This window comes from Kogia breviceps, chromosome 19 (assembly GCF_026419965.1).
Source record: "Kogia breviceps isolate mKogBre1 chromosome 19, mKogBre1 haplotype 1, whole genome shotgun sequence".
Lineage (NCBI taxonomy): Eukaryota > Metazoa > Chordata > Mammalia > Artiodactyla > Physeteridae > Kogia > Kogia breviceps.
In genome coordinates this window covers 40745628-40769685 of record NC_081328.1, presented here as the reverse complement: position 1 = coordinate 40769685, position 24058 = coordinate 40745628, and the positions used below count along the sequence as shown (strand labels likewise).

The following is a 24058-nucleotide window of genomic DNA, read 5'->3' as shown; positions in this document are numbered from 1 at the left end:
GGGCTGAGGCTGGGGCTGAGGGCAGAGTGGGGGCCTTCTGTGTTTTGGTTGTGCTGAAGACAGCTGGCCATTCTGGGTCCCTGTGAGAGGCCCGTTCTTGGCTCTGTGGCCTGTGCTCGGGGCTGGCCAGAGGAATAGGTTAGAGGCTATTCCATTTATTAACTTCACACAGGAGGCTGTGCCCTTTGGTCGCTAGAGAAAGCAGCACAGGTCCTGGCTTTCCAACCTGAGCCCAGGGAGGCTGCCCAGGGTGGAGACTTGGGGTGGGAGGTGAAGCCACAGCTCCTCAGTGGGCAGCAGGGGGAAGCTGGGGCTCAGAGGGCCCTGGGATTCTGCTGAATCCCCTGCAATCCTTTCCGGGGGTAAATGTCTAGAGAAGCAGAAAGGTCCTCCTCTTCACCCACCTGGGAAGGACCCAGGAATCCCCCTCCCCACTTCTAGAAGGCCAGAAAGGCACACGACCAGGCGCATGCCAGGAAACAGCAGCTGAACTGCTCCTCCTGCGCCCCCAACTGTGGCGATGCCCGGGAGTTAAAAAGGGAGCCACACTCTGATCAGGGCCCATCCTGATCTGATCCGCTGAAGCCACAAATGGAGGTCTTCCCCCACCCCAACGCCCCTGAACAAACAGGACAGAAGATGGTGGGAAAGAAAGGGAAGGGACGCCATAGCCTGGTCCCTGCTGCCGCCAACCTGAGGGTCCTTCCCACCTCAGGGAGGTCGTGCCCGCCACCCGCGGCAGGGCGGCGCGGTGGCGCTCACCCGGGGAGGCTGGCCTGGAAGGGGATGTCCGCAAAGCCGTGGCTCAGCTGGGCGACGATCCGATCCACTTCGGCGTACGGGCGGGCTTCCAGGGCAAAGCCCCGGTGCTGGGGGCTCTGAAGATGCTGCCCAGGGTGAGAGGAGGCAGGGGCATTAGACCAGACCAGGGCGGGAAACAAGCGGACCAGGCGGGAGAGACCAGGCAGGGCAGGCGGCCTCAGGACAGGCTGGGAGCTGCTGCGTGTGGTGGGGAAGAAGCTCACCCCGCGCAGCTCCTCGAAGGCCTCTTGGCAGCACTCGCAGTACCCCTTCTTCCTCCTGGGCACCGTGCAGGCGGCCGATCGCTGGCTTGGCTCCTGGTCCTTGGCTTCTCTGGGGAGGGGACAGGGTGGGGGAAAGTGGTCACTGCTGGGGCCCTCAGAGCAGGAACTGCTGCTCGGGGGCCTGGAGCCCAGACCAGGGCGGGGATGGGCCAAAATGGCCAGAGCCAGGCAGGCACAGGCTGGCCTGCCTACACGTGGCATCAGGAGAGGCAGCAAGGAAGGGGAGGCCTCCCTTAAGTACCCTTTCTTAGCTCTGTCCTGTCCATGCCCACACATCTCAAACCACAGGTGAGGACGGCAGCAAGAGTGGCAGCAAGAATCCCGGAGGACATTCCGGCTCTGCGCGCGCACCCAGACCCATGTTCACTTGACCCGCACAGCTGCACCTTCACTGAGGACTTTCACATCTTTCTCGAACCTGACCTCTTCTCTGAATTTCAGTCCTGTATTTTTTTTGAGTTCTTTTTTAATTGAAGTATAGTTCATTTGCAATATTGTGTTAGTTTCTGCTATACAGCAAAGTGATTCAGTTTATATATGTGTGTGTGTGTGTGTGTGTGTGTGTGTGTGTGTGTGTATTTTTTCTTTCTCATACTCTTTTCCATTATGGTTTATTACAGGAGAGTGAATATAGTTGCCTGTGCTATACAGTAGGACCTTCTTGTTTATCTATTTTATATACAGTAGTTTGTATCGTTAATCCCAAACTCCTAACCATAAGTTTGTTTTCTATGTGAGTCTGTTTCTGTTTTGTAAATAAATTCATTTGTATTATTTTTTAGACTCAACATATAAATGCTATCATATGGTATTTGTCTTTCTCTACCTGATTTACTTCACTTGTATGATAATCTCTAGGTCCACCTATGTCGCTGCAAATGGCATTATTTCAGTGTCTTTTATGCTGAGCAGTATTCCACTCTCTGTGTGTGTGTGTGTGTGTGTGTGTGTGTGTGTGTGTGTGTGTATACACCACATCTTCTTTAGCCCTTCATCTGTCGATGGCCATTTAGGTTGCTTCCATGTCTTGGGACTGATGGATCATATGGCATCAAAACTAAAACTCTCAGCTTCCCTGGTGGCGCAATGGTTGAGAATGTGCCTGCCAATGCAGGGGACACGGGTTCGATCCCTGGTCTGGGAAGATCCCACATACCGCGGAGCAACCAAGCCCGTGAGCCACAACTACGGAGGCTGCGTGCCACAACTACTGGAGCCCATGCACCTAGAGCCCCTGCTCTGCAACAAGAGAAGCCACCAAAATGAGAAGCCCGTGCACTGCAACGAAGAGTAGCCTCCGCTCACCGCAACTAGAGAAAGCCCGCGTGCAGCAACAAAGACCCAACCCAGCCAAAAATAAATAAATAAAAACAAACAAACAGAAAAACCTAAAACTCTATTTTTAGTTTTTTAAGGAAACTCCATACTGTTTTCCATAGTGGCTACACCAATTTACATTCCCACCAACAGTGTAGGAAGGTTCCCTTCCCTCTACACCCTCTCTAGCATTTATTATTTGTAGTCAGTCCTGCATTTTTAACAGCCTATAGAGTATTGGTATTTGGCTGTGCCAGCAAACTCAATGGGTCCAAAATATTCCCCTAAGGACTTTCTAAGTATGACACAAAACCCAGGAAACAGAAAAAAGCTGAAAAATTCAACTACATGCAATTAAAAAATATATATGCACGGCAGAAGACATAAGCAAAGTTAAAACACAAACCATAAACTGGGGAGGATATTTATAACTAATAACATAGCAAAGGGCTCATTTCCCTGAAACACAAAAGGCTCCTTACAAATCAGTAAGTGATCAATAACTGAATAGAAAAATGGGCAAAGGATATGAAAAAGGTTTACACAAAAAGAAATTCAAATGATCAAACACAGGAAAACATACTTAAGTTCATTCATAAAAAGAAAAAAAATTAAAATTACAATCACACTGAGATATGGTTTTTAATCTATAAGATTGGCCGAAGTCAACAGGTCTGACAGCTCACAGTATTAGCCAAGGGGATAGGGGAACGGGCTCTGGTCCAGTGCGGGTGACAGCGTAGCCCGGCATCACCTCCATGAAAAGCAATTTGGCTGCATTTCTCAAAATTATAAGCATTTATATTTATAAATATACATACAAATTTATAAATACCACTTTGACTTGGCATTTCCACTTCTAGGAATCTATCCTGCAAATATACTTGAAAAGTCATAAATTTACTCTGAACAAGACTACTCACTGCAGCACTTTTTATGATAGCCAAAGACTGGAAGTCATCTACGTGTCTGTTAAATAAAATACGGTAAATCCATACCATGGGATACCCTGCAGCCATTAAAGGGAATGAAGATGGTTCTTAGGTACTAATAGAAATTAATCTAAGATATATTAAGTGGAAAAGGGAGATCCAGCACAGGGAAGAGTATTGTGAGAAGAGGGAACAAAGGGCACACAACGTACTTCTGTCCGTAAACTCTCTCTGGAGAGAGACTCACAGTCTGGAGATTGGGGGATGGGTGCAGAATATAGGTTTTTCACTTTAAACCCTTTGTAACTCTTGAATTTTGAACCAAAATATGACAATCGGCCTCATGACTTCCTCTCTGCTGCCCCTTGCACCTTCTGGGAAAGGCATGACAGACACCTGGACTTCACCCCAGCCTGTTCTGCCTTCCTCTGCTTTCCATCTCCTGCCACGTTCCCTTTGTTTTTCTTACCATTGGCACGGTTCCCTGACCACGTGGCCCTTGTTTGCTGGCGGGAGCCACAGGTCCTCCTTGGCCCTGGGGACCCTCAGGCTGAACATCTGCCTTCTATCCTCCTGGTCTGTAAACTAACCCTGTGGCCCACAAGTTAGAAAGGGGCTGAGAAGGTGTCCAGGCCACCACCCGAACCGCCTTCCTTCTGTGATTTGGTCAGTGAAGGTTCAAACTCTCACCCACCTGCAGAGTAGGAGTACCGACCAGCCTACAAGCCACTCTGGACCACACGGTGTGGCAGGTCCCCCAGATCCCCTGCCCCCATGTTTAGCCCAAAAGGCCTTGAACTTTGATGTGCACTGAAATCACATGGGGAGCCCATGAACATGCAGGTTTGGGGGCTCCATCACCAGAGACTGTGATTCTATGAGTGTGGAGTCCAGAACCCTGCATTTTTAAAGGGACCCCAGGGGACTCTATTGAAGGTGGTCTATAATCCGAGTTTCAGAAACCGGCCTCTTTCCCTCTGGACACAAGTCAAATTCTTCAGTATGGATGGAGAGCACCAAATAAAACGGATGAACACTCCTGGCGTCTCTCTTCTCTGGGCTAAGTTCCCGGAATAGACCTCGCCTAAGGAGCTAACACATGGCCATTCCCAAATCTGACCAGCAGGCCCCTGACAGAGAGGACTTTGGCCTGGAACCGGCTCTTGGTACTCAGGAACCAGAAACACCCACCTGGTATGGTGTGAGCTGCCTGGAGTCGTCGGGGCCTCAAAGGGACTTGCGTCTTTGGGTCCCAGAAAAGAAATTTCAGGAAAGGATTTAAACTGATGGTGGAAAGGACGAAACTTCCTGAAACACAGAAAACTTCCACTTTGACTACAGTGGGGAAGTGGAAAGGGTGAGGAAGGGGGGCTGGCCCAACTCCCGAGAATTCCACTCTCACCTGCCCAACTTTTAAATTCTAGAACGACGCTCTCATCTCCCTTACTAGGTTAGATTAATATTTTAAATTAACACTCTTCCTGTCTACTTTCCAAGACTGTTTACACTTACTGCCTCCCCTGAATCCTGTAACCTCTGAGCTGAGCGGAACAACGGTGTTACCCTGTTTTACACAAGAGGAAACGAAGCCCAAAAGGTTTTGTGACTTGCCCAAGGGCTCACGATCTGTAAGTGGCCAAGTCCAGATGGGAAGCCACGTCTCGCAACTCCTGATCTAGTTCCTCCCATCTTTCCATTTTGTTTCTCGACCTTCAGGTGACCTCTGAGGACTCTAGCCTGGCAGAATCTAAATGCAAGGATGTTTAAACCAGAACAGTGATCCTCCTGTTTCACGAAGAGGAACACCTTTGCTCTGGGCTGGTCCTTTGTACTATCTGAGGGGTGGTGCTCTGAAAGGAAAAGAGAGGCACAGTGAAGGTTCTGGATAGTCAGACCTATACTGAGTGGTTTGGGGGGTTTGCTTCAAGTTGCTCACATTCAGGAGACTTTCAGAGCCAGATCTGGTGATCTGTGATACTCAGCAAACCCTGGGCACACCGTGTTGGGTTGCAGTGGCCGGTGCTCCAGAGGAGAGCAGGCCCTGGGTTGCTGGGTGGCACAGTAAGAGCCCCGTGGCCTCAGGAGTGAATTAACAAATGAGTCTTCTTGGGGACTTCCCTGGTGGTCCAGTGGTTAAGACTCGGCGTGGCTCGGGTTTGATCCCTGGTCAGGGAACTAAGATCCCGCAAGCCGTGCGGCACAGCCAAAAAAAAAGTCTTCTTGGACCCTGAAGGAGAAGGAGGCGCCCTTCACAGCCCTGGTACCCGCCTTTCGCCTCCTCCATGTTCCTTTGTTCCTGCTTAGGAGCCTGGAAAGTTGGGGTTGGTGTGGCTACATTGGGCTTTGAAGACCGCCTGCTTTAGAACCACAAGTAAAAAAGGATCGTGAGAAAGCTCAGCTCCACTTGGATCTTGCCTACGATGCCAGGGGCACACAAACCCATGTACCCTGCTCCGGTTAACAGTGACACGGCCTGTGCATGCCGTGTGCAGAGATACTGAGGCCCTGGCGGTGTCTTAGCCACCCCGCTGGAGTCACAACTACTTGACTTAGCTGGTTGTGAAGGGGCTGAGTGTGAAGGACGTGCCTCCCACTGGAACAGCAGACGAGAGGGCCTCCCTTCCATCCCTGTGTTCTTTCTACTGGCTTTTGAGCTGCCAGAGCCAACTCTGGACTGTGTGCCGGTGCCACCTGGAGGATGGGCGGGCAGGCCAGGCTCCTGGGGCTGGGTCTTTAGCTGGCCCACCTGAGCTGAGGGACACAGAGAATTCTGGTGCAGGAGTTGCTGCTGGGTACATGTGGGCTTTTTCTCTTTTAAAAAACTTTTTGGGTTAATTCTAGATTCTCATAGACTCCTGATCTAGTTTCTACGGAAGAGTCCGTGGTAACCCAGGTGGCTAACAGCTCATCAGGTTATCGTTGATGTGACCTTCCTGCTCTAGGTAAGAAGGGGCCCTCATGGGGGACAGACGGGGCAGAATGGAGAGGGCGCCAGGCTGGATGTGGATTCTAGCTTTGGGCTAAGATTCATTAGCAAAGTGGCCGTGTTCATGTCCCTTAATTTCTCTGACCTCAGTTTCCCCACTGGGAAGAGGATGGACTCTCATGCCAGTTTTACCCAGGGCTGTGTCACAAGATAACATGTACCAGGAAAGGGTTTTACACAGCCAAACAGAAAGGCTTCATCAAGTACAAGGTGATCTGACAAGGGAACCCCAATATCACCCCAGAGATCTTCACTTCATCCAAGACTGTACTAGCACTAACACCAGCAATGATTCGGTATTAAGTGTCAGTGTACATGTGGGGGGAAACGAGGAGCAAAACTGAGCCTGGATGGGACACCACGGATTCATACAAGCAGAGCATTAAAAGGAGGGAATTCACACACAGGATCATTAACCTCTGACTCATGAGCACGAGGAGTGCTGGCTGGGAGGCACCGTGTGAGACTTTTCCATGACAGAGGGGACAAAGGGGCTTCCGGGGAAGACAACAGTGCAGGGCTGAGGGGCTCCATGTCCTCATGGCAGCTTGGGGCCCCCGAGTACCTCTCCTCCATGTGCGTCTGGTGGCCCACTCACCTGCTCTCATCTTCGACTTTGAGGAACGGTGCCTTCAGTCTGGCCACTGGAAGCAAGAGTGCGCCCGTTAGCCATCTGTGTGCTCCGGTGCGGGGCCTGAGCTCTACCTGCAGGAAATGCTCAGGGAGGCGAGGCTCTGCCAAAGCCTAAAAGGCTCTCGGAGCTGGAACACTCGCCGCCCCGAGGTGAGCCTTTCCGTTTGCAGAGCGAGGCACCCACTCCTAATTCCTCCAGCCTCTACCTGGGAGAGAGGCAGCAACTCTTGGTGGGGAGAGGCTGCAGGGTGCCCGGGGTCCTAGGTGTGCCCGCCCTCAGCCTCCTGTGTGTGGGTGCTGGACGCTGTCGACCTCGACCGTCAGAAACTTGGCTGCATGGGAGAAACCTAGCCCCTGTTGGTTTCTGCTAAAAGCCTCAGCTCCTTCCCAGACCTTTACTCCTCGTGTCTCAGAATCCCAAGGGGCCTGAGAACAGCTCCTAGACAGAATTCTCCATGAGGATCCTGGGTTTTTTGAGGGGAGGAGCAGTGAGGAAGGGAGCTAAAGAGTGTTTTGAGGTCTTGGCAGAAGGACAGTAAAAAAATATCAAAAGTGAAATCTGGTTCCTGAAAAAACAGGGCAAAGGGGTGCTGAGAAGACAAATTTGGAGTCAATTAATCAAGAGATTCATCCCCTACTAGCTGCCTATCTGCACAGTTTACAGACTCTCATAGGCATTATAAACCACTTCCACGCTCCCACAATGACCAGAGTCCTGTCAAAGGGGCAGCCAAGGCACTGGAAGCCTGGGCAGAACTAGCAGCCACCAAATCCCCAAAGAGCCTGACCCTCTCAGCTCCCAGACCTGCTCCAGGCCGCCAGTGCCCAAACAGAAGCAGCCTTTCTCCTTTCGCAGCAGCAGCTCCCATTAATTACTTTCTGGGGTGACTTCTCGTCTTTCTAATTAACTGAGACAGTGATTAAAATCAATTCCCCTACAGATTTCCTTGAATTTCAAACGTGAGAGGCGCCAAGTGACTTTTCTTAGCTCCTGTTTGTGCACGAATAAATGCCACTTAAAGAGCATCTTTGGGAGAAACATCCAGGGGGAGAAACTCTCCTGCTGTCCAAGAGGAGCCCAGAGCCCGGCCTATCAATCTGCCTGTTTTTCAATTTCAGGGAGTCTGGCATTTCTGCAAGTGGTAGGCAGCTGTCAAAGTGCCCACCCCAAACTGCTCCTGAATCAGAAGGAAAAGGATGCTGAACTTCAATCAATGACCAGGAACAGCCAGAGGATGCAGGAGCCAGAGCGACCGCATGAGGTCTTGGCTCTAAAGAGAAGGCCCAGCCCAGCAGCCCGGGACTTGCTCGTGGAGGCCTCTCTCCCACCACCCTCCCCTCCGAAGCTCAGGCCCTGGAAACATGATGGGGCAATACAACCTGGACTTGCTTCCTGCCGCAGAAAAGTGAGCAGATGCTGCCACAGAGGGAGTCGTGGGGAAGCATTTAGGGAGGGAGGGATGGCAATTAAATGAGGAAGAGCTATCACACTGACCTTTCCGTGTTCTTGACTCTGCTGGACATGTTCCCTAAATGGAAAGGGAAAATAGGTTAAGAATGTGAGGGAGCCGGGGGGAGGGGGGGGTCGAGGAACTGGGTCCAGTGAGCCGAGTTGCCACCGGTCTGCCCCACTTAGCCTCCTGCCCACGGCTGGACTACGAGCTGGAGCAGACCTGAGCACCACAGCTCCCTCCACCTCCCCAGGGACCTGAAGGGTGGTGAACTCTGTGCGTGAATCTCCACGGCAGCTGACTTTGTACAGGGAATGCAGGGCAGAGCAGAGAGCAAGGGCCAGAGGGCCGATGTGCGGAGTTCCCACTTAACTCTTTGGATGTGGCACAGATGAAATTCCAGCAGGTAACAGACCTGACGCAGAGTAGGTGCTTGCTAACAGCAGCCTGTATTTTCTCGGCATGGCTGCCATTTCAGGGCAGCTGATAGGAAAAGGGTGAAGACATTGCCTCTTGCTTACGGTGCCCTATCTTGCATACTCTGACTGTGTTTGTCAAAACCAACTTTTAGGGGACTTCTGTGGTGGCACAGTGCTTAGGAATCCGCCTGCCGATGCAGGGGACACAGCTTTGAGCCCTGGTCCGGGAAGATCCCACATGCTGAGAAGCAGGTAAGCCCGTGCGCCACAACTACTGAGCCTGCGTTCTAGAGCCCGCGAGCCACAACTACTGAGCCCATGTGCCACAGCTACTGAAGCCTGTGCGCCTAGAGCCCGTGCTCCACAACAAGAGATGCCACTGCGATGAGAAGCCTGTGCACCACCACGAAGAGAAGCCCCCGCTCGCCGCAACGAGAGAAAGCCCGCGCGCAGCAAGGAAGGCCCATGCAGCCAAAAATAAATAAATAAAATAAATAAAAACAAACAAACAAAACAACTTTTAGGCCAAGGTCAAATCAAAGTTAATATTAAAAACCAAATGGAACCAATTTTAAAAAATCAGTTAAAGAGTTGGGAGGGTGTGGATAGGATGAGAGATCCAACGGCTCCATGACTGTCTGTGCCTCTGGGCCGGAGGAGGTTCCAGATTTTCCTCCAGGCCACACGGCCGGGGCAAACACAGCCCGAAGAAGCCTTCCACCTGCCCTCACCTATTAGCAGAGTGCACCCAGAACTTGCTCCAAAAGGGTCCCAAGTAACTACAAAAGAGATCATTAAGCGAACAAAGCAAAGTAAAAATACTGTGTATTCACGTAAAAGGGGGGAATTTTGACGTATCTGCTTGTAGATGGAGTCCTGGAAGGACACTTGAGAAACTGTTCACATTGCTGACCTCAGGGAGGGAGCTCGGTGGCTGGGGAGCAGGAGTTGGAGGAGAACGAGACTTTCATTGTATACTTTTCCCAAATGCGAGCAATGTAAATCTACTTAGCAGCAGCAGCAAAACCCTAAAGATGCCCAAACCAGAGGGGGTGGGGTGAGGGGTGTCGAGGCTGAGCGCACCATCTGGTTTGGATGTGGTTCTGCTCCTGGGTATCAGGCCCTGGATGGACCTGTAGGGCTTAATTTTTCCTTGGATTCAGGCTGGGTGAATACCCCGTGGCTTTAAATCAGCCCGGCTCTCTTGATGTGGTACACATCAATTTCTAACTCCAGCAAAGGAAGGAAAAGCCAAACAAGAATTTGGAACATGGCAGCTATTTCCAACACCATCACCCCGCTGCCGCCACCCATGCAATCTGTAGGCTCCTTCCCGGGCCAAGAGCCATCCCCAGAAGGGCAGCCTGGCCAGCAGGCCATGCGTGTTTATGTTTTATTCAGGCCAGGACTACCTGCAGGCAGTCCACAGCCCAGGCCGCAATGAAAGCCTCAGTGTAGCATGGGGGATGTGCAGGGAGCATAGGGAGGAGAGAAGACAGGGCAACACAGGGCTGTGAGCACCAGGGACGAGCTGACCGAGAGGCCGAGCTCCTCTCAGTCAAGGCCAGAAGGAGGTGGCTGGAGTGGGTCATGGACTTAGCAGCGTTGTCACAGACTTTACTGTTGCCCTTCAGTTCAGGGGAATGACCTACCTCTGGCTTCTTTGGCCCTTGTTTCTTCACACATGGCGCATCAAGAGACAACTGCTGCACATGCATCATCATTTCTGTGGAGGAAACAGAGGGCTGCGGCCAGAGGCTTCCTCTCCTCATTTCCCCAGCATAGCCCCATCTTGGGGCTGGGGGACTAAACTTCTCACCCAGCCTGGCTCACTGGGTCACACCAGCCTTGCCTGCCACCTTCTGGCTACGTGTCATCTCTGCACGTGCTGATAATAAAAGAGAGGGCTGGGTCCTCTATCCCTGGAAAAGTACCTAAGCTGGCTTTGGAGCACTGAATACAAGTCTTGAACAGGAGGTGCCTTATGACCCATAAAGGGCTTTAAGGTATTACTGAAGAGCGGCTTCCGTTGGGGAGACCAAGCCATGGCAGTTACTCAGATGCACCCTTAGGTGGCAGACCCAGCAGGGTCTACACATGCTGCAGCTTCTCTAATACACGGAAGGCAGGGAAATTAGAACAAGTCAGAAATGGCTGGTTTTCCAGTGACAATGGAACCCCCCTGCATCCCAGACCAGGATCTTCCCCAGCACAGTTCCCTACCACCCGCATCCCCCCACCGACCACAGATCTAGGGCTGGATCTGGACCATCCCCCTTCAATGGGTCGGAGAAAAAACCCCAGACTCAAAGTGCAGCTGGGTGTGAGGGCCGGCCGATTCAAGACAGCTATTCTCATGTAAATTTATTATAACCTGCAAACAGGTGGTTATAGTGTGAGGCAACCCTAGAGGAAAGAAAGAACATGACATTTAGTTGAGCCAAAATAGGTGGGAATGTGAGCCTCACTATTCACTCCTGGTGAGACAATGGATAATTTACTTAATCCATTCTCTGAGGCTCAATTTCCTCATCTGTACAATGGGCAGAAGACTGCGGTGAGGATTAAATAAGGCGATTCCTAGCACAGCATAAATACCTGATAAGGGGTCATGGATATTAGGATTTGTTTCTTATTTGTAAAACAGGATCGTCACACCAGCTGAGGAGAGCTGTCGTGTGGGTTACACAAAGCAGCATCTCCCAGCACCTGCGCTCTGCTATTGTTAGCGCTGCTCTCCAAGCCCCCCCACCTTAGCAGAGCAACACGGTAAGTAACTGAGTACATTCGGCTTCAACTAGTACACGACTCTGGTCCCTATCACAGCCGAGGCTCCCAGACAAAGCTGGCAACCCTCCCCTCCGCAGGCCCCGGGCAGGAAGGGTACCATCCACGTGGAGAATCCGCACCCCCCAGGAGCTGGCGTTGCTCAGGAGGCTGCTGCCGCGCCCGTCACCGCCTCCGCCGCTGCTGCCCTGGAAAGACAAGCCAAGTCAGGCAGGAGCATGAGACCCCCCCCCCCGCCGGCCTGACCACCAGGGGCCAGGCTGGCCTGGCTTCTGGGAGCTCCGGGTCATACATGTGCGGGGTTGTTCCGGGGCGGGGGCAGACAGGGGCAAGAGCACAGAGCCTGGACAGCTGACCCCACCCCCCAGGAAGACCCTGTCCTCCGCACGGGCTGGCCGCATCGGGAGGGCACGGACTGCTGATCTGCCTATAGGCTCTGCTCCGGCCACCTTGGGACCAGAAGGACACAATAAACACCGGTGACAGTCACCATCATCGAGCAGGAAACTACGCTGGCTGCCCGAGTCCGGCGACACCACCCTCCCGTGTCACAGCCATAGCCAAGGCACCCATTGATGGCACCTGAACGACTCCTTTGCAAGATCACCTAACTCCTCCTCCTGCCACTTAACTGTAATGGCCCTGGATTCTCACAAAAAGGATAAACAGCTACTTGTGAAAGCCGTACAAAGTCTGACACGTGCCACAGCATTTCTCCCAAGTTCTCTTGGGAGGCCATGGAGTTGGAAAGATCATGGAGTCAAATCCTGGCTCTGGCACCTCCACCCTGGGTGACTCTGGGCTGATTACTTAACTTCTCTGAGCCCCACTTCCTCGTTTGTAAGGAGAAAATCTCGACAATTGTACACATCTGCCCGGTGTGCCTTTTGTGTTAGTGCTTCAGAAGAACCTCGGGAGGCAAGGCTAACTCCGCCCCTGTGCCCGAGACACCGGCCTCCAGCCTGCCCCCCTCAGCTCACCTGCTTTCTGATGGCCTTCTGCAGGAGCTCCTTCCCTCTACTCAGAGGCACCTGGCGGAAGAGAGGAGCAATGGGGGCGGCTATGGAGACCACCTGTGCACAAACAGGTATTTCCACGGGGGCTGGCGAGGACGTCTGGGAGTCACATCCCTCGGAAAGCTGGGGGCAGTGGCAGCTGAGGAGCGGCAGAAGTGAGAACCTTTCAGAGGTGAAGGTAAAGCCACACTCAAGTTCAGGTCACCCACAGGGAGCTGCAGCCCAGGCAGCTTGGAGCCTGGTGAAGGGCATTCTGAATTCACCCAAGATCAAGTGTCACAAATGTCCCGAGACCTCTCTTGAAGAGCCCGCGCTTCCCAGCTTCGGCCAATCCAACAAGCCCTCTTTGGTTCACAGAGGACTCTCCTACTGTTTCTGAACTTCAGACTCTGAAGTCCCAGAAAACGTGAACATTTATCACAGAAGGGAGGGCGTGGGGAGAGCATGTCACTGAGGTGTGTGGATCCAGAGCTACGATAAGACAGTTTCAGCTCCTGAATTCAGATGTGAGATTAAAATAAACCAGATGAAACTAAAACCAGAAACTGCCGAAGCGGGCTCACCGAGGCCTACTTCCTTCGTTTATCGGACACACGCTTCCTGCCCCATGAGGTTCTTACCGAGTCCACGGCGTTCTGTGCGGGCCTGGCACGGCTGCCTTTTGGGTTGCTTTCCACTGTGACCTCGCTGGGGCTGGGGCAGCCTCTGTGACTTGTCCCACTGCTCTCGGCCTTCGCCTCCCTGCGGCTGGACACGATGTAACTTACTTCTTTGCTCAGAAACCCCTCAATTACCTGAAACCAGATCACAGAAGTGGCTAAAACCCAAAAGGCAGAAGTAGAATCATCAATATCGAGAGGTAGGGGAAGGAAATCTTGGCTGCCAGAAGTTCTAGAATCAATGTCTTTAAATAGACCAAATGCAGTTCAGTGCCAGGCCCCCAAGAAGACATCATCCTGCAATACAACAGGGTTTATATATATATATATATATATATATATATATATATATATATATATATATATATATATATATAAAACACAGGTTCTTGTCTCCAGAACTGACCCAGCAGCAGAAGCCCGGAGGCTCTGAGTGTTTGACTAGTTTGAGTTTGCATGGAGTGAGAGCACACTGAAGTGATCGGAAAAGATTCGAGCTTGGCTAAGCCATGAGTTTGCTGTGAAGATACACTGGGACATCCAGACGCTGCATCGGTAATCTTGACCACCCTACCAATAGGAGCCTGAAACAAAAATGGGTTTTGGCTATGACTCAGCTGCCTAAATATCTGCTCATCCTACCTGTGAGCCCGTCACGGCACTGAGAGGGTCTGACTCATCTTGCATCCCAAGAACCCAACACAGTGCCGGAAACACAATGACAAAACTCATGTCTGTGGGAAGAAGAAAAGATGGAAATAAGCAGTAGTGAGCTGGTAAACGCTTAATGATCAACTCTCCGGGTGAAAAAACCCGCTTTGTAGCATTTTCCAATTTCTGTGGGGTAAAATACTACTGTAGCTGATTTCAAGCTAGCCAGATGACTTCAGTGAATGTGGAACTGGAAAGAGATGGTAACAATTGGTTCTCGTGAGCCAGTAGCTGCCAGCTCCAGCACACCTGTGAAAGTAAGGATGGACGATCTCGCTGAAGTGTGACTGGATGAGAAACCTGACACTTAGGTTTAAAAAAAAAAAAGTTTAGGTTCCTCAAAAAGCTAAACATGGATTACCACATGACCCGGCAATTCCGCTCCGAGGTATACACCCAACAGAATTGAAAACAGGGACTCAAATGGATGCTTGTTCACCAATGTTCACTGCAGCATTATTCATAATAGTGAAAAAGCAGAAACAACCGAGTGTCCATCAATGGATGAATGGATACGCAAAATGTGGTCTATCCATATAATGGAGAATTATTCAGCCATGAGAAAGAAATGAAGCTCTGATCTACTCTACAACATGGGTGAACCTTGAAAAGCTTATGCTGAAGTGTAATAAGCCAGACACAAAAGGACACAAACATCAGTGATTCCACTGATATGAGGTATCTAGAATGGGCAAATTCAGAAACATAATGTAGATTTGCATTACGGGGGCTAGGGGGAGGTGAAATGGGAAGTTACTACTTAAAGGTTACAGAGTTTCTGTTTGGGGTGAAAAAAGTTTTGGAAACAGATAGTGATGGTTGTACAACAGGATGAATGTAATTAATGCCAATGAACTTAAAAGAATGAATTTAGAAATGGTTAAAAAGGCATATTTTATGTCATATACATTTTATCACAATTTAAAAAAATCTTTAAAGCTATGGCTTGAAGGAGTGTGCCTATCTTCTGTAATATGGCAAAAAGATAGATGACTTCAGGGCCACACGTTCCTCCCATCCCAACAAACCCACTCCTTTGACTTTGCTGTTCCTCCCATCAGGAGGTGGAGCCTATTTGTCCACTCCTCCCTTGAATTGGACTCCTTTTGACCAGCAGAACGTGGTGAAAGTAATACGTGTGAGTTCTACAGCCTAGGCCTCAAGAGACCTTATAGCTTCTCCCTTCATTTTCTGGGAAAGCTGCCCTAAGACCACCTTGTAAATTAGCTGGTCTAGCTCACTGTATGTACATATGATGGTGTATATACATATGATGTATGTAAGACACTTCTCATACAATATATGAGAAGTCACATAGAGGCAGCCAGCACCAACTGCCAGCTGTGTGAGTGAGGTCATCATTGGCCCTTCCAGCCCAGCTGACCCTGCAGCCGAATGCAGCTGCAGGTGTGAGCCCTTATGAAACCAGCAGAGAAACCACTCGGCCAGTACACAGGACAGTGAGCAACAATGAATTGTTTTAAGCCCAAGTTCTGGGGTGGTTTTTTACACAGCAAAGGCTAAATGAAAGAGCAGACTGAAAGTCCAGCATGTAATTTGGGGGCCGCTCTGGCTGTATAATCCTCATTCTGCCCGTCCCCATTGCTGAGTTTCTACATCCCTGAGTTTCCATTCGTTTGATGGCAAAGAGCCTCTGCTTTCTGATCCTAGTCGTGCAATTTCCCCAGTTACCTGCCTCTTTTGGGCCAAGTGTTACCATCCTATTTTCTAAACACAGAAATACCCCTGTCAACCCCTTACTAAAAGTACTGTATGATGTGCTCTAGAAAATATTGTAATGGACTCAGATACAGCAAATGCTTTTTCCCAAAAGTTGTTCACCACAGTACTATTTATAAGAGCTAAAATTTAGAAATAATCTAAATGCCCATAGGTTAACTGTTAAATAAATTAATAATCCACTCAAAAGGATATTATATACTCATTACAAAGAATGTCCATGAGGGGTAAGAACGATAGGAAAGTGCTAATGCTTTAAGGTTATGGGAAAAAAGCTGGCAATTAAAAATGTATTCATGATCAGGGTTGGGAGTGTTGAGGGAAATGGGGAGTGACTGATGATAGGTATGGGTTGTTTTTTTGGGGGGCTGATGAAAAGGTTCTAGAATTGACTGTGTAATCACACAATTTGCACATCTCTGTGAATATACTAAGAACCATTGAACTGTATAATTTAAATGGGTAAATTGTATGGTATGTGAATTATATCTCAATAAAGCCACGAGAGAGAGAGAAAGAAAGAGGAAGGGAAGGGAAGGGAAAGAAGAAAAGAATCCACAAGAAAATAAATATATCACCATGATGGTTGTTACTTGAACAGTTCCATGTTCTCCAAAGTCTCTAGAATGAACAGATATTACTTTTCCAATTAGGGAACAAATTTAACTTTATTTTAAAAAAATGGTTTATACTTAAATTGCTTTGCAAGATGTAGTGATACCCCTGAAGATACCTAGAGGTCACAGATATAATCCCTCTCCAGCTCTTGCCCTACAACGCACAAAGGTACGTGATACCACAGGAGAGAAGCAGGTTACATACCCCACCCAGCTGCTGGATGGCCCCTGTCAAAAACTGGAGGTTCTTGCCAGTGGGCAGATCCAGGTAAAAGGACTTTCCAGAAAAGGGCTGCCTCCCAGCATCTGGTGAGCTCTTCTGGCATTTTCCCAGACAACTGGAAACTCCTAGCTGAGCCCCTAGAAAACAACAACAAAGGGGAGCAAAGTGAGAAGCCTGAGGTAAGAGAGAGTCCTGCGGGCCAATGAGCCCTTGCAAGCAGCCTCTGCATAGCACCTGGCCAGGCCTCGGGCGCCCGTCCACCAAGGTGGACGCGAGACTTGTGTTCCTGTCCTCGGGAAGCCCAGATGCGGAGAAACCCAACCCTCATACATGGATGGTGGGAATGTAAAATGGTGCAGCCACTTTAGAAAACAGTGTGGCAGTTTCTCAAAAGGTTAAGTATAGAGTTAACACGAAACCCAGCAATTCCACTCCTGGGCATAACCCCAGGAGAAATGAAAACATACTTCCAAATAAAACTTGTGCAAGAATGTTCACAGCACATTATTCATTTTGGCCCCAAAGTGGAAACAATTCAAATGTAAATAAAATGGTAAGCAAAATGTGGTCTATCCAGATGATGGAATATTATTTGGCAATAAAAACGAATGAACTATGGACACAGGCTACGGCAACAGGCTACAGTTCTGAACCTCAGAAATATGCTGAGTGAGAAAAGCCTGACACAAAAGACCACATGCTATAAATTACATTTTTATGAAATGTTCAGAAAAGGAAAATATATAGTGACAGAAATCAGATTAGTGGCTGCTTAGGGCTGGGGGTGGGGATGAGGAGTGTTGGCAAACTGGCATGAGGTTCTTTTTTGGGTGACAGAAATGTTTTGCAATTAGATTGTTGTGTTAATTGCACAACTCTGTAAATTACCTAAAAAGCATTGCAAGTGTACATTTACAACAAATGAATTTTACAGTATGTAAATTATAACACAATAAAGCTAAAAAAACCCACCTTAATGAACATACCTTTGAGAATTGTGCACTTCATTGTATACACATTTTACATTAAAAGGAAAAAAACTACAAACAAATATGGAATTCTGGTCAATGAAATGCACGCTGAATTATTATAATGTCTACAAATTACTTGAAGTGTATCAAAATAAGATGGATAGATATGTGATAAAACAAATGTATTAAAATGTCAATGATAGGGAATTCCCAGTGGTTAGGACTTGGTGCTTTCACTGCCAGGGCCCAGATTCATTCCCTGGTCAGGGAACTAAGATCCCAAAACCCGCGCGGTGAGGCCAAAAAAACAACAAAACAAAACAAACAAACAAAAACCCAAAACACACACACACACACCAAATAAAATGTCAATGGTAAAATCTAAGTGGTGTGTCTGTGCTCACTGTTACTTTCGACTTTGTTGCAGGTTTGAAAATTTCCACAACAAAATGTTAACATTTGAAGAGATAAAAAGGATTCAAGATAAAGTGGCAAATACTGAAGATAAGCACAGAAGTTCTAATATACAGATAATCAGAGTCTCTGAAGACAAAAACTAAAACAAACAAAAACACCCAGAATACTAAAAACTTTCCTGAAATAAAAATACATATTTGAAACTAACATATTGAAAGAGCATGACACATACTTCAAAAAATTGACCCAGAATAGCTGATACCAAGATACAGTTAGTAAAACTGCCGGACTTTAAATGAGGGGTTTGGACGTGATTTTATTTTTTATTTATTTTTATTTTTAAATTTTTTCTCTACGCGGGCCTCTCACCACTGTGGCCTCTCCCGCCGCGAAGCACAGGCTCCGAACGCGCAGGCTGAGCGACCACGGCCCACGGGCCCAGCCACTCCGCGGTATGCGGGATCCCCCCGGACCGGGGCACGAACCCGTGTCCCCTGCATCGGCAGGCGGACTCCCAACCACTGCGCCACCAGGGAAGCCCGTGCCCCCCCCCCCCTTTTTTTTTTTTTTTTTTTTTTCGGTATGCGGGCCTCTCACCGTTGTGGCCTCTCCCATTGCGGAGCACAGGCTCCGGACGCGCAGGCCTAGCGGCCATGGCTCACGGGCTTAGTTGCTCCGCGGCATGTGGGATCTTCCCGGACCGGGGCACGAACCCGTGTCTCCTGCATCGGCAGGCGGATTCTCAACCACTGCGCCACCAGGGAAGCCCCCGTGCCCCCTTTTGAAAACACTCTTGGAGAAAGTTCATCAGCAAAAAGAGAAATAGATCCAGAAGAAAGCAACAAGACATGGGAAGGGAGAGTAAATAATTTAGTGAGGTGTATCACTGTTTAAAAGGCAACAAACAAATGGCATATCTGTAACAATCCAGAACTCAAACTAGATGATGCTAAGACGGGAGAAGGCAGTACTGAGGGAAGTGACTACATGCTAAAATACTTATCTAATTGGGTGGGGCCGTTTAAGTTTATCGATAACTTTAAGAATTTTATGGTAAAAATAAGCATGAATACGGGTTTTATAAGCTAATAATTAGCAAGTCTTCTAATCTTATTCGTAACATCTGACTGAAAGCTCTTGTTTGACCTTTATCATGAATTTCTAAATGATCCATGATATCCCTCAACACATACTCCACTCCCCCACTCCCCCTCCAACACACAAAGTAATTAGAAAACCCTAAGAGGGCTAACATTTCTCGGCCTTTTCTTCTCAAGAGACTCTAGGGCGGGAGTAGCAACTGTGACCTCCCATCCCTAGGTTTGACCTGTTACCCACCTAGGTCCGGAGCCCGGAGCCTACTCTCAGCCATTGAACTCTCCAGTTCAAGGCAATCGTTGCCTGAAAAATAAGGACAAAACAGCAGCTGAACCACCTTCACTAGCCTTCGACCTTCCATCATCCCCTCCTCCCGCCTCCCAAACCCCGCACAATTCCCATCGAGGGTCCCGGGAACCCCAAGACTCAACTCCATCCCAACCCACGTCCCCTCTCCACTCCCGCGCCTCCTTCTAGGCTCTTATCCCTCAGTCCCTCCGCCCCCTTTGAAACTCTGCTCCCTCAACTCCCGTGGCCTCTTGGCCACCCCTTGCCTTACATTTCAATTCCCGTGCCTCCCTCCAAGCTCTTGTCCCCCCAGTCCCTCTGCCCCCTTTAGACCTCTGTCCCCTCTATTCCTGTGACCCCTTCCCGGTCCCTCTACTCTCCCCAGCTCCTGGACCTATCTGCTCCCCAATTCCTGTGCCCACTTCCCAACCCCGTACCCTTCTTTAACTCTCAGGACCTTTTCCGCCTTGCTTCTCACCCCTGCTTCCCCTTCTCGGCATCCGTACCCTCTCCCGGCTCCCTCTTCAAATTCTCGACTCTTTCTCAGCCTCTGTACTCCTTTAAGGCCGCCGTATCACATTCGCGGGTTCTATGAGCTCTTTCAGCCTCCTGTGCACCGGCTGTTCCTCTGCAACTATAACATCATTCTAGGCGCCCTGGGCCGCGGCTTCGGTTTAAATTTCCTGTCGGCTCCGCCTCTAAAATTACGTAAGAGCTGCGAGACTGCCCTACGGAGGCCCTGGGAGGACAATATGAACTCAGCAAACCTTTTCCCACCTTCCCCCTCGTTTTCCGCTCTGTTCTCTATTTCTGTCTCTTCATGTCTCGGCTTTTCATAGGCTGGAGATATTTTGAGCCTTAATAGCCAGCAAGCTGGAGAATAGCAGTAGCATCTTGGTGATTCTTCACACTGAGCTAATTTGAAATTCCTAGGAGTTCAATAATAAATAACAAAATAAGCCTAACGCTTATAGTTTACATAAAGATTTCACGTACACATAATTTCATCTTCATATCTTTTGTCTCCCTTTTTCCACTTATCCACCCCCCCAAAAAATAAAATTCTCATAAGTGCTGTCTCCATTCCTCACTTCCCAGCTTTTCTTCAACTCACCCAATTAGAGTTTGATCCTCACCCCTCCACTTACCAACTGTGACTTGCATTTTCCCCAATCCTATCTGACTTATAGATCATTGAAACAGACTACAGACGGAGGGCCTTCTTGAAACACTTTCTTCTTTTTGCTTCCATTTCTACCCATTTTCATCTTACCTCAACGGCTCCTCCTCAACCTCCTTTGCTGGATCCAAAGCCACTTCCATTTTAAAATGTTGGCGCAGGCCAAGGCTTTAGCCCTTAACCCTCAGCCCTCTTCTCTTCCCTGTTAACACTTTCTCCCAAGGAGATCTCTTCCAACTCCATGGCCTTACAGTTCAGCTCTATGCTAACGCCCAAGTTCTGACATCTCCCCAGATCTCCAGACATATATTCAAGTACCTACTAGACATTTCCATTTAGGTGTAAAATAGGCATCTCAGGCTTAACATGTTTAACATTTGTTCCACCCCCGCAAAAAAAACCTCACCTGTCCTTTTCTCAGCCTATCCCACCTCAGTAAATGTCACATCATCCACTCAGTTGTTCAAACCTAGAAGTTATCTTTCAGTACTTTCCCTTATCCCCACCCCACTCCCAGAACAAATTCTACCAATTCCAAAGTACATCTTCAATCAGACCACTGCCACCAGTGTAGTCCAACCCACTGTTATTTCTTGCCTAAAGTACTGCAGTCAATTCCTAACATACTTCTACTCTTCAACAGCTTCCTACCTCTTCCCAGTATAATCCATTCTCCATGAGCAGCCAGTGATATTCTTTAAGCACCATGGTAGAAGTTTATATACCACATATACTTGGTATCCCTTCCCATGGGGACTGTCCCTGCAGAAGAGTATACATCTCAGCTCTGAAGAATCCAGCTTGGCCATGTGACTTGCTTTGGCTATGAAAAAAGGAAAAAAGTGACACATTATTTCCAAGAATAAGTTTTAAAAGGCAGGCTGGTTTACCAAGTTCTCTCTTCCCTTATCTAGTGATGTCCAGCCAAAGGGTGCCCTGTCAACACGGGTTCTTTGGTGAAGAGTACCTGGAACAGAACCATGGGCAAGCCATAATGCATGTGTAGCATGAGCAAGAAATAGGGCTTCCCTGGTGGCACAGTGGTTAAGAATACACCTGCCAACGCAGGGGACATGGGTTCCAGCCCTAGTCCGGGAAGATCCCACATGCTGCTGAGCAATTAAGCCCATGTGCCAGAACTACTAAGCCTGTGCTCTAGAGCCGCAAGCCACAACTACTGAGCCCATGAGCCCAAACTACTGAAGCCCGCACTCCTAGAGCCTGTGCTCCACAACAAGAGAAGCCACCGCAATGAGAAGCCTGTGCACCACAAGTAAGAGTAGCCCCTGCTTGCCGCAACTAGAGAAAAGCCTGCACGCAGCAACGAAGACTCAACGCAGCCAGAAATAAATAAATTTTTTTAAAAAAGCCATTCACCTTAAAAAAAAAGAAATAAACCTTTGTTGTTGTAACCTACTGAGATTTGGGCATCATTTGTTACCATATCAGAATCTAGCTCAAGATTGTCAAAGTGTGGTTCAGCCCTTTCAGAAGGCTCCATGAGGTCGAAACTTTTTACAGTGATACTAACATCGTTACCCATTTTTTTTCAATGACGATAAATGCATTTCATCATTTATTTAAGGTTTAAGCCCTCGCACTAGATTTTTACAAGCTGGTGAACACTGACAAATTATTTCTCCCACAGAACTATAACCACATGTTCCTGGACAGTATAAATATATGGTTGAGCTAACGTTAATACACGTCACCATTTTATCAATTACATAATAAAACAAATTGTCAAGTATCCAAATATTAAGTTACACAGCTCAAAAGGCATATAAAGTATTAAATGTAAACACACTTCTTTTTTTTTTTTTTTTTGCAAGAGGGGTTGGGAATCACACTTCAAACAAAAGTTGGTAAACAACTTCAGATAAGTTTGAAAAATAATTACAAGAATTTCAGAAATTTTATGATTAAGAATTGTTTTAGCTACAATAACAAAGTATTTCTACCTTTTAAAAATATTTACTAAGTTAAAGGGCATATTCTAGATGTCCTGCACAAGACAAAGGCAACATTTTACTAAAAGTACTTAATAGCCCCCTCCCATTCTTTCATCAGGCCCTCTCTTTAAGTTGCACCCCAAAGTGCAAACATTTAAAATTAACTGTAAGGCTTTTTTGTCTGGACACATTAAAAACATGTGCTTCTGTACAATGTAGATTTTCAAAATGGAGGTCTTCTATAACAGCACAAAATAAGATTTACAGAAAGACATTAGATAATCACTGTAAGACTTGGTTAATTATTTTAAAAAAGGAGCAAATCTGATGTATACTGGTATGAATGTGGGAATTGTGAGCAAAGAACATTATAGGCCCTACTTTCTATGTTTGAAATGATGGAAGGAATAAACCACACAAGGTCCAGAGTGTTCATAGTTCCTGGGATTTTAGTCCTATATGACATGAAAAATATACAAGTATTGTCCTGGGTATTTTGGCACCTAGTCTTTCTAAATTTCTTATATATTGATAAGATTCTGGCATGGAAACAGATTTAAAGACATCACTCAATACTGCATGATTTCAGGAAAGGTCAATTGGTACAAATGATAAGCACATTTTTTTTTTTTTTTTTTTTTTTGCGGTACGCGGGCCTCTTACTGTTGTTGCCTCTCCCGTTGCAGAGCACAGGCTCCAGACGCGCAGGCTCAGCGGCCATGGCTCACAGGCCCAGCCACTCCGCGGCATGTGGGATCTTCCCGGACCGGGACACGAACCCGTGGTGGACTCTCAGCCACTGCGCCACCAGGGAAGCCCGATAAGCACATTTGAAATGCTGAAGAGCAAGAATCCTTTGCTAAGTGTCCAAGGAGGTTGATCACAACCCAAACATAGAGGTTGCAATTCTGCCAGGTTCTGGCCTGGTAAAACTGCTTTTCAACACTCCTATGGAAGCTTCATCAGACTTCACCAAGCCAACGTGCTGGCTAACACGTATGACAAATTCCATCCCATCTAGTTTCCACTTCCAAGCAATGGCATCAGGCACCCCAGTTTTACTGAAGGCAACAGTTGTTTCTATGACCATTGGAGTCTTTGAAACACAGTCACATTTTAGGATGATACGCTCCAAATACAAAAGTTGCTTGCTGTTAAAAGCTCCAAGCCGCTTTTATTGTATGAACTGTACTGCATCTGCATATTTCATTCCACCTTCACTTAATGCTAGGGCGACCAGCACTGGAGCTCTCCCAAGGCCTGCAACACAATGAACGGCGATACAACAACCAGGGTCTTCACGGAACTTGATTTTCACAAGACTTAACCAATCATCAACAATCTGGTTAGATGGTGGTGTGCCATCATCCAAAGGCCCGTCGAGAACATGTATGCCTTCTTCCTCTACGAGAGTCGTGTCATTAATTGCTTCACATACTCTTACTATTGTGGTAACGCCATACTTCTTAAGGTCCTCTATAAATTTGTTTAAGGTCACATTTGTTGGATTGTGTGTAATAAGAAATCTCATGTTCTTGTAAGTGACTTCCACAGGAGGGAAGTCACTTACACTTAC

The 24058-nt window shown here is 48.1% G+C and overlaps 1 protein-coding gene and 1 pseudogene across 2 annotated transcripts in view; both read right to left on the bottom strand.

The window, feature by feature from the left end:
* Positions 1-24058, bottom strand: part of DBF4B (DBF4B-CDC7 kinase regulatory subunit) — a 34826-nt gene that overhangs the window by 2207 nt on the left and 8561 nt on the right. Inside the window, exons 2-14 of one of the 2 annotated variants that reach the window (XM_067022160.1) lie at positions 21182-21353; positions 20128-20279; positions 19303-19365; positions 16559-16713; positions 13247-13420; positions 12591-12641; positions 11711-11798; positions 10476-10549; positions 8449-8482; positions 6919-6964; positions 4526-4642; positions 1026-1134; positions 763-887 (exon numbers count right to left, since the gene is read on the bottom strand). In XM_067022160.1, coding sequence (XP_066878261.1) covers positions 763-887; positions 1026-1134; positions 4526-4642; positions 6919-6964; positions 8449-8482; positions 10476-10549; positions 11711-11798; positions 12591-12641; positions 13247-13420; positions 16559-16713; positions 19303-19365; positions 20128-20279; positions 21182-21339 — 1346 coding nt within the window. In that variant the 5' untranslated portion in view covers positions 21340-21353. The remainder of the gene's footprint in view (positions 1-762; positions 888-1025; positions 1135-4525; positions 4643-6918; positions 6965-8448; positions 8483-10475; positions 10550-11710; positions 11799-12590; positions 12642-13246; positions 13421-16558; positions 16714-19302; positions 19366-20127; positions 20280-21181; positions 21354-24058) is intronic. The other variant, XM_067022161.1, reaches the window with a different exon arrangement.
* On the bottom strand, positions 23541-24013 carry LOC131745884 (protein tyrosine phosphatase type IVA 1 pseudogene; annotated as a pseudogene).